The 12,242-nt window shown below is 55.0% G+C and overlaps 1 protein-coding gene across 2 annotated transcripts; it reads right to left on the bottom strand.

The window, feature by feature from the left end:
- Positions 1-2,835: 2,835 nt before the first annotated feature.
- On the bottom strand, positions 2,836-10,648 carry GPRIN2 (G protein regulated inducer of neurite outgrowth 2). 2 transcript variants are annotated; one of them, XM_090278350.1, is made up of 2 exons: positions 10,602-10,648; positions 2,836-5,109 (listed from the first exon to the last, which is right to left on the bottom strand). In XM_090278350.1, the coding sequence occupies exon 2, from the start codon at positions 5,101-5,103 to the stop codon at positions 3,727-3,729; it is 1,377 nt and encodes a 458-aa protein (XP_090134476.1). In that variant the 5' UTR covers positions 5,104-5,109; positions 10,602-10,648; the 3' UTR covers positions 2,836-3,726. The 2 variants fall into 2 exon arrangements, with proteins under 2 accessions (XP_090134476.1, XP_090134477.1); XM_090278351.1 differs by lacking the exon at positions 10,602-10,648 and adding an exon at positions 10,377-10,527.
- Between the last annotated feature and the right edge of the window lie 1,594 nt (positions 10,649-12,242).

Below are 12,242 nucleotides of genomic sequence, written 5' to 3'. Positions count from 1 at the left end.
CTCCAATACCACCAGCACATGTGCTGAGTGCTCATTCAGTGCCAGACAACTTACGGGGGTTATTCCATTTACTCTTCACAGCAAGCCTAAGAAGGAGGCACCATTATCATACCCACTTTATAGATGAGGATATTGAGGATCAGCAAAGTTAGTAACTTGCCCAAAATCTTACAGCTATAGGTGAGATCCAAGTTTTAACCACTAAGCCATGGTTTGCCCCACTCTCATGTCCTAAGTGTCAAGACCTGCATTGGGAAGGCATGCCTGTTGGTCCCCTGTGAAATAAGAATCCAGCACTCCTGGGGGATAGAGACCCAATTCAGTTGATATGGAAGGTGATATCACAGTGGGACCAAACCATTCTCTGCTTTTCTACCCTCCCCACCCTGTGTCCTCAGGCCAGCAGTATCTTACACTGTACTAGTGATTCTCTGTGAGGGTGATGGAAGCCTGTGTCCTGGCCAGGCTCGGAAGTGACAAGCTCCAGAAAGCCAAGCTTCAGCTGTTGGGGGGCCTGGAAGGCTGCCAGACATGAGACAGGGACATAAGGGAGGAGGATTCCTGCCTGGGCAGGGAACTTTAGTAACCTGGGGTAAATGCTCCAAAGGATATGATCTACCAGAAAAAAAATAAAATAAAATAAGATCAGCCAGGACCAACAACTCTTCCCTGGGAAAACTCTGACCCCTGCTTCTTTATTTCAAATTCAAAACAAATGCACAAATAATGAAAGCCACCACCTCCCAGAGCAGGGCCTGAAGAGGACCCAGAAAGTCTGATCAGAAGTCTGCAGTCTGAGAGGAGACCTGTAAACTAAGCTGGTGGCCATGCCCTGAGACCCTAAACAACTGCCAGCCAAGCCTGCCCAGGGAAGGACCAAGGGTTGGAGGCAGGGGTAGTTTCTCTTTCCAGGACAAATTCAGAAATTAAACTGTGCAGCCTGGCGAGTGAGGCCAAGGGCACAATACCTGTTGTTTCAGGGCAACAAGCTTAACTAGGAAGGTGTTCTGGGGGCACCACCCTGCAAAGATTTATCTCAGTCAAGATGAAGTGGGTAGGCAGCTTCAGCTATCCCATTCCCACTCAGGGCCTGGCCCAGCCTGCCATCCTGGCATGTCAGGTTCTGCCTGGAGATGGCACAGGTTGGCATGCAATGGCCAGTGGATTCGTGAGAATCTACACACAACACAGGAGAAAGTCTCTGAATGAAAGGTTTCACTGGCCCCAGCCAAGCCCCATGGCATGTGGCCCTTCATCTTCCTCTCCTGAACTTCCTGTCATAGGTGGTGGTCTCACCTCCTTTTGCTCAAAGTGGAAACCTCAGCCTTCTGGAACTCTTTCTCCTTTCTGATTCCACCACTGTGTGTATATGTGTGTGTGTGTCCTTTCTGATTCCACAAGGGAGACAGAGAGAGACAGAGAAAGTGTGTGTGTGTGTGTGCGTGTGTGTGTGTGTCCCCCTAACAGACCCTCCTTGGTTCCCACATCCCCATTCCCCTGGGCCCTTGCCTTCCACACTAATCTAACCAATGGCAGCCAAAGGGCTATTTCTAAAATGAAATCAGGCCCTACCACCCTTTCCACATCTCCCCGAAGTCCCTTTCCTTACTCACACCAGGATTTCCACATTGGAGACCCCCTTTGCCAGCCTCCCAACATAACAAATACCCCAACATAGCCTGATTGCAGTGACTTAACACAGCCCACGCAGAGGCCTTCAAGTCCCTGAGAAAACTGTTGTCTGCTTGGCACACCCCTCTCCTTCTCCCTCTGCCCACCTGTCCAGACCCACTGTGTCCTCAAGACCCTGCTTAGCTGTGGCCCTGTGGAAAGGTGGCCTCTCTACTCCTATTCCTTACCCCTCCCCTTGTGTCCCCACAGCCATTTGCTCTCCAGTCTGGCCCCACCAGGCTGGGGCTCTTGGAGCTTGAGCAGGGCTTGGCATAGACAGCCCAGTACCCATGTGTCACTCCCCATAGCGTGATGTGCCTGCCCTGTACCACATAGAGGAAGACAGGCCCAGGCTCTGGGCTAGAGCCTCATGACTGCACAGAAAAACTGCTTGATATTTTTAAAGAGCAACAAGGTCATCACCTCCTGCTGTTCGCACTCACCCCTTCTGTTCCTGCCCCATTTGCAGAAGTGGTTCTGATTTGCTGTCACTTTTAAGCAGGGGTGGCATTTTACCAGGCCCAGCTGGAAGTGTGAAAGGCATGGTTTTAGGTAGAGTCCACTGAGGGGTCTTGGAAGGCATTCTGACCTGAACCATGCTTCTTACCTTGCTCCTTCAGCCACTTAGCATGTCACTCCTGCTTGTGAAATTAACCCACTGTCATCTGAGTCATTTCTACCTCAGTGAGTACCAGATCCCTGGGGGTAGGAAAAAGCCTGCTAACAGGTCCTGGGATCCCAGGTGCAGAAGGGGGCCCAGGAACAAGGCCACATTATGGGCAGGACACTAACCTCTGGCTCCCTCATAGGGAGCACTGGCAGATCCTGTCTCAGGAGCTGAATTTTCAACTTGAAGTCCCAGGATAAGGACACATGCCCACTCTCATCCTCCATGGGCCTGGAGAGCTCCTTGGGCAATGGTCAGGTGCCAAGCCCTGGTGTCCTGGGCTCCTCCACTGCCGCAATCCCCTGGCTCACAGGCCTCCCTGCCCCCCCCCCCCCCCCACGGCCTTACAGCTCCTAATTTCCCATCAAGTGGGAGACCCCACCCCAGGCTTCTCTTTTCCCATCCATTCCTGCCCTCTTCTTTGAATAACTGCACCCACTGAAAATAAATCCTTAAACCAAAGGAATGAGGTGATAATGATGCAATTTCAGGCAGTGTGAAGTATGTGGGGACAGGTGGCAACCCGTTTTCCTGTTTCTGTGGCTACCACTGACACAATGACCTACAAGGGAGGTGACTCCTAGAAGCACCCTGTGGACTTTCTGTAAAGCTCAGCACCCTAGCACTGAGGTGTACCCTCCTTCCATACTGTGAGCCCAGTGAGGGCACACGCAGCCTTGTCTCATTTCCCAAGGAATCCATAGCACCTGGCACAGAATTCTTGTTCATGGCTGCCCTTCCGACTAACTGGGCATGCTGCAGGGAAAGTCCAGGCTCCCGCCAGCCCTGCTTTGAATCCTAGCCCTTCACTTCAAGCTGTCCAGCCCGGGAGCATCAGCCAGAGCCCTGCCAAACATCTGTGGTTTCATCTATAAAACGGGTTGAAGAGGTGAAGACTCAACAAGGTAAGGTGACAAAGACAGTGTGTGGCACCCAGGAGGCCTTCAACAAAGTGTCAGTTTCCTTCTCTAAAGACCCAGCCAATCCGTCACTTGGGGCCCCACATTCCATGTCAAGGATTATGTCTCAGCGCTGCTCTAAAATAAAGCAGAGTCCTAAGGGAAATCATGGCAGTTCTGAAGAGACTTAACAGAAAGCAATCACTTTTACAGAAAAATCAGGATCTCCCTGATGCACAGTGCTGAAACTCTGTCCCAAAGTTCAGAGCCTGGATGTGCAGAGATGTGGCTCTTAGAAATCAAGCCCTTAAAACCCAGCACAGATCCAAGTAACAAGAAGTCCCCTGGCTGAAGTCCTGTGGTCTGCTAGCAGTCGACAGCAGAGACGTGTCCACAGCTGCCAGTGGGTCCAAAGAGCACGTGGTCCCTACTGTCTCTGGTTGGGGGCTGAGTCCAGGGGCCCAGGACAGCTCTTAGTGCCACAGCTCCTCATTCAGGGGCTGCACTGGAACAGCCACAGCAGCTGGGGTGCCTCAGAGACTGCATGACAGCTCGTAGTGGCCCCCTCCGGCCCTCAGCAGACAGGCTGTCTTCACTGGCAGGTGCCCGCTGCAGCTCCTCAAACTGCATCTCCAGGTGCTTCTGGATGGCCACACCAAGCACCTCAGGGTCCACTGCAGCTCCATAAACCTCCCACGTCATGCCTTCAGCATCCCATCGCACATCTCGAACAGGGGATGGTGCCACCTCCAGGCTGGACCCCAGAGTTATCTCTGGGAATGTGTGCAGGGCCACAGGGGCTTCCAGGGGTGGGCTGGTAGCCACAGCCTTGCACTCTGCCATGGGGGCCGCCTGTACACCAGCATCCTGCGCTGACAGAGGGGACATCAACACTGGGGCCAAGTCACTGGCTGAGGTCATGGTCCACACATCCTTGGTCCTGGCGCCAGGCTCCGTAGCTAACCCAGTGGGACCCCATGGATGGGCACAGCAGTGGGAATGCCCAGGAAGCCCTCCAGGCAACCTACACTGGAACTTCATCCCATGCTGAGCCTGTAGCCCAGACTCACTCACTGAAGCTACTAGTTTGGGAAAGGCAAGGACCCCTGGGGCAGGCAGAGGGTGGCAGTAGCCACTGGCCCCCACCTCCTTCATGCCACAGAGTGGAGCTGCTGGGGGCAGAGCATGGCAGGAGGTGGTGGCTGACTCCCCAGTAGCTTTGGGCCCAGCCTTGGGGCTGGTGCTGTGGATGGTTGTGTCTCCCATGTCTAGTGGTGACATCCACACCTGACTCTCTTCCAGTGTCCAAGCTGAGTTTGAAGTCCCATACTCTGTAGCCAGGTCCCTTTCCAGGCCTGCAGGGGCCTGCCCTCCCTGGCCGGGAGTATTGCCAGGCTGCAGCCGAGCCCTGTGGACTGGCGAGGTGCCAAGGACTGAGCAGCTGAGGCTGGCCTTCCGAGAACCACCGTGGCCCCGGGTCTGGGTGCTACGGACCAGGTCCGAATGGCTCCTCTGCACAGCAGTGGTGCTGGGGGCCCGCAGGCAACACAGGTCACCACTGCCCATGGTAGATACATTGCCCACAGTGCTGCTCCGCCAGTGGCCCACAGTACCAGGCCGTGGCCTGGGGCTGGAGGCCTGTGCTTGCTCTGCACTCTCAGCCTGGTGCCCCTCTTCCTCCGGACCCTGGGGACTGGTGCTGGCCTCACCCGGCTGGGCCTGCCATACAGTGCTGCTGGCACTTTTTCGGAGCTCTGGCCTCTGTCCCCGGCCTTCACCCAGCAGGCTGGAAGAGCTCCGGGAAAGGGACTGTGGGCGGGGGCTCAAGGGTGCCTGGGTACCTGGCTCAGGGTGGCTGGTGCTCATGACTGCCTGTAGGAAAGAGAGGGAGGAAACAGAGTTGAGTTGAATGGCAGCACTTCTGCTGGACTCTGCTGTGGGCCCACAAGGTGCTGGGCACACTGTAGGGAGAGCTTCAGTCCCAGCCTCCTAATGGCTCAGAGGCATGAGCCACACAGTGACAGGATACCTGAACTTCAAATCAAGGTCATGACACATTATATACAGGAATAGCACTACAAGTATCAAATAACCAGTACCAAGTGACTAGAGCCTGCCTGAGACTGGGTCCTGGAGACCACTCACCATGCTGGCTGTTGACTCTATTGATGGACTTTGGGGATAGATGGGAAGTCAGGGAAGAGGCAAGTGCTTGGGGCCTTCTGGGTGGGGGCTTTGAGACTATAGCTCTTAGTCTCTCAGCACATAAGTACTGCAGTATTTTAGTAACAAGCAAAGCTTGACTGATGAATACTAGCCTGGTTCCTCCCAGGACTGTCAGTATCCATCTGGCTCTGGACTGGGGACTCCTTGGTACACAGTGGGGGTCCAGAGAAGATTTGTGGGATAAATAAACAGTGAACAGAGGATACACCACGCCCTGCCCTGGGTTCTCCCATGGCCTACCCCATTCTCTCTGGCCCAGTTTGGCTGAGCTATCTGTCCATAGAACTCAGTCTTGGTGTCTGTGAAGGGGCAGGAGTTTCCCAACTCCTACCTCTGGCTCCAAGGACAAGAAGAAGCCCCCCCACTCCAGCCCTTTACACACAGAACTCACTCAGCATTTGTTCATTCCACAGCCATCTCCTGAGCACCCACTGCATGCCAGGCTCTGACAAATTTAGATCCAGCTATGCCCTGAGAAAGGGGTTCCAAACCACCAATCAGACACTCCCTCCATAAAGTTTAAACTCCCTCTTGCCAAGTGTGCTTGCACCCTCTTTGCTCCCCACCTCCCCTGTCATTCCTGTCCATTCCTTCAGCCACACAGACCCCTCTGGACCTTCCCATGTGTAGCCTCAAGTCAGTGCTGGCCCCTTCAACCTCTCCTCCTGGGGAAGCTTTCTTGAGCTGGGCTGGCACAGTGTCTGGCTGAGCACAATCTGGCATGGATGTAAGAGTCTGGCCAACTGTGGGCCTCTCACCAGCCTGGAGCTGTCAAAACATGCCTGGGACTTATTCCCCTCTGTCTGTCCAGCACCCAGCACTGACCTGACATACAGATGACACTCAAAGAATGCCTGCTGTATGCCTGACCGAGAGAAGAAGCAAATATAAGAATAAACCACAAAGGAAAGGGCTGAGCACCAAAAAGGAGTCTGAGGGAAGGCATTTCTAAGCCAAGAAAACCCACTTTGTGTGATGGATCAGAAAAGGCTTCCTGGGGGCCTGGAGAAAGAGGAGGGAAAGGGTGCCCAGAGAGAAGGAATGGGGTGAACAGAAGGCATGAGCCTGTGTGTTCAGAGCACCCGAGGGGGAGCAGCAGCAGGCTGGGGCTGGGCAGGGCCCCAGAAGTGGGGTCAGGGCATCTGGGCCAACCTAGGCCTTGCCAAATGTGTGAATTAGGAACATCACTCTGGGACTCCCTGCCAGGCAGGATGGGCTGGAGAAACAGGGCAGGGCCAGCAAGCAACAAGTACAGTTTGGGCAATCCCAATCCTGCCCTCCCACCCCTGGGCTGATTAGAACTGCCAAAAAAACTAACCTCCCTGGCCAGGTTAGCAAGGCCACCTGAAAAGGAATGTGGGAAGGGCCCTCAGGAACTCAGTTTCTGTATAGTTACAAACTTCTTGCTGTCAGCACTCAGCAGATGGCTGGTGCCTGTTTAAGCAAACAGTGAGGATGTTTCTGAAGCTGCAGTGCCCTGAGAGCTTGAGGCTTGCTATAGAGTCCAGTACAGCACAACTTCCTGCAATGATGAAAGATTCTACTCTGCACTACCCAGCAAAGTAGGCACTCGCCACATGTGATTAATGACTACCATACTAGACTGATCAGTTCCAGACCCAGCCCTAGCCCGGGCAAGAGTGTCCCATCCTGGCTGCTCCTTGAGGCCAATACCGGACTGGTTCCTGGAAGGATCATGAAAATGATGAGCCATGAGAGACCATGACCCAGGCTCTGACCTCAAGGATGTGAATGATGGACACATAAACAAAGAAGAGCAACAAAGCCAATAACAATCACGGTGATGATGATGGTGACGATAGCTCCCAGTACTGAACCTCCTACCATGTGCCAGAATGTGCCACATCCTTTCCAGCACTGTCTCATTTAATTGTCAGAGCAACTTCATGAGATACATTATCATTCCCATTCTACAGAAAAGGCCAAAGCTCAGAGGTTTAGTGACTTACCCAAGAGCAAAGAGGACAGGAGGTGTACCTGCTGGCTAGGGAGGCTGTGGACACTGACAGCCCCTGGCAGGCAGACAACCACCCAGCCGCATGTCCAAGAACACCAAGGAGGACCCATCTGGACCACCTACATGGCCTCTGGCTGAGCTCCACCTACCCTGGGCTCTCCTAGGGAGAGGCCATAAAGAACCAAGACAGGCCCTGGCCCTCTGAGGAACCAGGTAGAATGAGGCTAGGGTGCCATCAGACCCTACCAGGAGCGAGTGAGAAGCCATCAGTGACAAGGACTCCCCTGCGCCTGCCTCACCAGGTGACTACCCAGTGCCCAGAGCTAGCTGTGACTCAGAGAGAGCAGTCAAACAAAGACCCGATGAGTGTGGGGGAGTGTTCAGGATCTGTCAATTCCTTTCCTCATCCCACTTTCACAAGTGTCACATGACAAAACTGAGATCTGGAGCAGTTCAGAAATGTCCAAGAACCTACAGCTGAACTCCAACAGGGTTTTCGTCCTACAACCTGGCCTTCCCACCCCTAACAGAAGGGCTCTGAGGGAAGTAATGCAGGTTACCTCTGGGGAAAAGAGGTTTCACCCACCCCCTATCTCAAAGAAAAGGAGCCTTGCAGGGAGTGATGAGAGATGACCACATGTGCACTGGAGCCATGGCTGAGCAGGTGGGCCAAGAAGTCTGCTTCCAACCCTGGCTCTTCCCCTTCCTATGTATGTGCCTTCAGGCAGACACCTAACCTCTTTGAGCCTCAGTTTCCCCAACCTGCAAAACAGAAGTAACTCCCAACCCTGCAGTGTTTTTGTGAAGACTAAATGTGATGGCATAAGGACCATCTCAAGTGATGATTGTTAATAATCTTTTCTTTCCCATTCCAACAGGAGTGACTTCTGCTCAAGGGACTAGTCCTGGGGGGCGGAAGTGGGGGTGGCAAAAGGCCCTTTTAGGAAGCCACCGAGACTCCCCAAAGGTTAGCCTAGTCTTACTTCCCAATCCTTCCTACCTTCATGCCATCCTAGGGCCTAGCCACCACCAGTGTCCCCATGTCTTCATCACCACACTAATTTTCCCAGCCTATTTCAAACCTTCATTGGGGAAGATATGAACACACATGTGGGCGCATGCACAGACATAGACAAGTTTGGAGTCTGCATTCTAAATGTCCATTTGCCTTAAAAAACCATGGAAAAGGCTCTGGTTTCACCCTAAAGAGCCCCTGGGAAGATGTTTTAGCAAAAAAGATAAAGGACAGGAACACAGAAGTACCTAAGACCCCTGGTGTTCTTTGGGTGACACTTTCATGGTCTCTCTCCTGCCCCAGGTGATGCCAATCAAAGTTGTGAAGTGGGCAGTGCCTGTAGCCAATACAGGACTATCCTGTTGCCACTGTTCTGCTTAGCAGTGCATGGGAGGAGAAACAAGCCTCACATGTAGCAATCAAGCAATGTCATTTTGAGTATAAGTTCCCAGTTCTGCAGAAACTTCCAGACTGACCCAACCGAAGAGACTGCTAAGTCTCTTGGTCCAAGATTCCACCTCTTGCTATATCACCCCAGCACAGGAGCACAGGCCTTTGGGTGTGTGCCAAGAGGAACAGCCAAGGCAGGCCCATTTCAGGCCACACTCCTGTCATCTTAAGGGGAGTGGTGACTTCTGCTTCCAGCAAAACCAGAACAGGAAAGGCAAATCCATGTGGTCAGGAGGGGAAAATGGTCCAGTTCTTAAATACGGACCTTAGCCTCCAAGCACCTGGTAGAGTTAACACACCTCACAAGTCCCTCATTGCAGAGTGGGGGTGTGGCAACCTTCAGCAGGTGGTCTGATTCATCCCAGCAGCAAATGGCCTGATAGGAAGACTCAGGGCCAAAGCTGGGCAATGCAGCAGGGAACATTCCTGAGAAGGAGTGTTGGGAGGGGACAAAACCTGCCCATCATAGAGAGGGGCCTTTAAGAACAAGATGCCCAGGAACAAAGCTATGCCAGGAAAGCATTCTAGGGTAACCCTAGGTTAGTGGCCCCAATAACCCAGCTCTGCTAACCAGAGAAAAGCCCCAGAGCTTCCTCCACTGAGGAGGATTTACCCACACTTCCCAGGAGGCACCTTGGGTGGAGAAAGTAAGCCTCCAGGCACAGGTGCCCCAAACCAGAAGCAGCCCAGGTGGCTGGTGTGTCCCTCCTACCTACATGCTCAGGAGCACCCATGCACCGCCATGAGCCCATGCCCCACCCATAGTCACATCAGAGGTGGATGCACAGGCCCTTCTGCTGTTCCAGCCTGCAGGAAACACTGTCTACACAGCTGCACTCTGCACACCAATAGTCCAGACCGACTCTGCTTGAGGGGCCAAAGGCCTGAACACACCACACCAAACCACACCACAGCACACTGCCCCCCACGCCTGGCAGGGGTCACTTCTCATTCTCTCAGACACAAAGCCCACCCCGACTCAGGGAGAAGGTCCACAGTACATTCCCAAAACGAGGCTACAGACCTTCCCAGCAGCCAAGACAGTAACTGAAGGAAGACGGAACTGTGGGGCAAATGGGTAGGGATGGAGGGCAGGAGGAAGAAGAGGGAAGGGAGGTTTGGGGCTGGGGGCAGTCAGCAGAGAGTAAGGGGGAGCGGGGAGGAGGAATGGGAGCTGGAAGAAGATACAGGAGCAGGGGTGGAAGCAGGAGACGGGGACCTGGAAAGAGTAAATGGGAGGATGGGCAGAGAAAACATAGACGAGGGGATGGGGTAGGCAATGCGAGGAGAGATGGGAGGAGGAATGCGGCCATTGGGGACGCTGAGCTCGGGGCAGGGGCCAGGATGCGGAGGGTCTGAGCGCAGGAAGAAGTGCGGAGTGGGGTTCTGGCGCGCAGGAAAGGAAGACACCGCCCATGACATTTATTCCTCCCGACCCACCCTCGGGCACGCTCAGAGCCTCCCTCTCACCCTCTCGCCCGCCCGGGGCCGCGAAGGCCGGCGGAAGTGCTTCTCCTGCGGCCGCCACAGGTGCCCGGCGTAACGGCCCAAGATGGAGCTGGACCCGGACTGGGCTGCAGACTCCGCTGCTCCCGGTTCGCCCAGTCCGCGGAGCGGAGCCTGGAAGCTGCCGACGGACGACTGGGAAGGTTTTCTGAGAAGAGGAGGGGCGCAGGAGGTGGTGCCCCCGCTCACCTGGGCCCGCCCCAGCGCTCCACAGCCGGCGTCGACGTCCGACCCGCCCCCGACCCTGCCCCCAAGTCCACTTCCTCATAGCCCCGCCCACTGCCCCTGCGCCCCGCCCTCATACACCCCGCACCGCGGTCTACTGATCTTCTGGAGCCCCCCTGCTTCACCGCTCCTCCCCATCCTGGCACCGCCCTTTACTAGTCTCGGGCTTCCGACCCTTAAGGGTACTTTAGCTCTAGGGTCCGCTCTCTCGAATAGCAAGCCGTTCCCTTCCAGCCCCACCCCCTACGGACCCCCATTCTCCAAGGCTTGGACCCCACTGTCCCATCCTTCCGGATCCCATAATGAGTTTAGTCCTTTGAGCTCCGCTTCCGCGGCCCCTCCACTCTCCTGGCCTTGTACGCTGAGGCCTGCGCCCAGTCCCCCTGACCTCAACTTCATTGACTACATCCCCGGAGTTGCGTCCCTAGCCCCTCCGCCGAGGCCTGTATTCTTCAACCCCTTTCCCCGCCCACCTCTCGATCCCACATTTGCCCCCAACCCAATTCCGGGCATTCAATCTCCAGTCCGCCTCATGGACCCCAATAGCAGGTGCGCGCAATAACCGTGTGGGGGTGAGCCGACCCCCCCCCCCCCCGCTGCCGTTCCTGCGGCCACCAAACGCCCTGCTTCGCTCCCACCCGCTCCACAAACGTCTAGAGCCAGTCCAGGCCCTGGGAACGCCGGTCACAGTCTTGCCCTACCAAGCTGGGGTCCTGAGTGTCCTGTTTCCCTAACATCCGCCTGTCTCCAACAGTCACTGGCCAGGCTCTGGGCACACAGACTCAACAGATTGCCACAGACCCAGGCTTGTCCCCTATCCTTTCCGCCCTCAAAGGATTCCTACCACCCACTCCCAGAGCCAAGCGATAAGAGGATCTTGTCCTATCTCTGGGCCATAGCCCCTGAGATTTGGGTCCCATTGTCGACCCTCCTATGTTGATCCCAGCTCCAGGGACTCCTGATTTGCTTCTGCAGCTGTTTGCTGAGGGGTCTGCACCTCTCTGGTCCAGTGGCCATCTCGACACCTCCTCTAGTATGGGAAGAGATCAGACCCCACCCTCAACTCTGGCCTCTCCCAACTCTGTACTGCCACTGGAGCACCAGGAGGAGGGGTCTACAGAAAGTCCCCCAGCCCTGCAAGCAAGGCAGAGAATGGAAAGCGGAGACAGGAGCCTGCACCATTCACTCTGCCATTAGCCCCCCTAGCATGGCACATAGCCCAGGGGATGTGAGGCATGATGCCACAGGTGTGGCTCTGACCCAACACCCAGCTACCCCATGCCTTGGTGTGTTCTCTGCATGTAGAACCCCCTCTGTAGCTCTGAACTGCCCCTCATCAGTTTGCCACATGGGCCCAAGAACACAACAGATGGTACTATATCAGGCACAGCATTTGGCCCTGTGGGTCATGCCCTCATGCTTCCCTGCCTGGCTTTTAACCACAGGCACCACAGCCTACTCTGCCTAGCCTGAGATCCTGCTTCTTAAGGCCTGGAAGCCTTGGTCCTATCTTCTCTGCCCCTCCCCAGCCTGGTCAGTTACAGCCTCAAGTTGGGGACTCAGTCACTGCTGCAGTGGATAAGGGGCTCTGCTTAGGAAGACCCT

This window comes from Furipterus horrens, unplaced genomic scaffold (genome assembly GCF_987537825.1).
Source record: "Furipterus horrens unplaced genomic scaffold, mFurHor1.1.pri manual_scaffold_5, whole genome shotgun sequence".
In the NCBI taxonomy this organism is placed as follows: Eukaryota; Metazoa; Chordata; class Mammalia; order Chiroptera; family Furipteridae; genus Furipterus; species Furipterus horrens.
The sequence above is the reverse complement of the archived record's forward strand: the minus strand, read 5'-3'. Positions and strand labels throughout refer to the sequence as shown.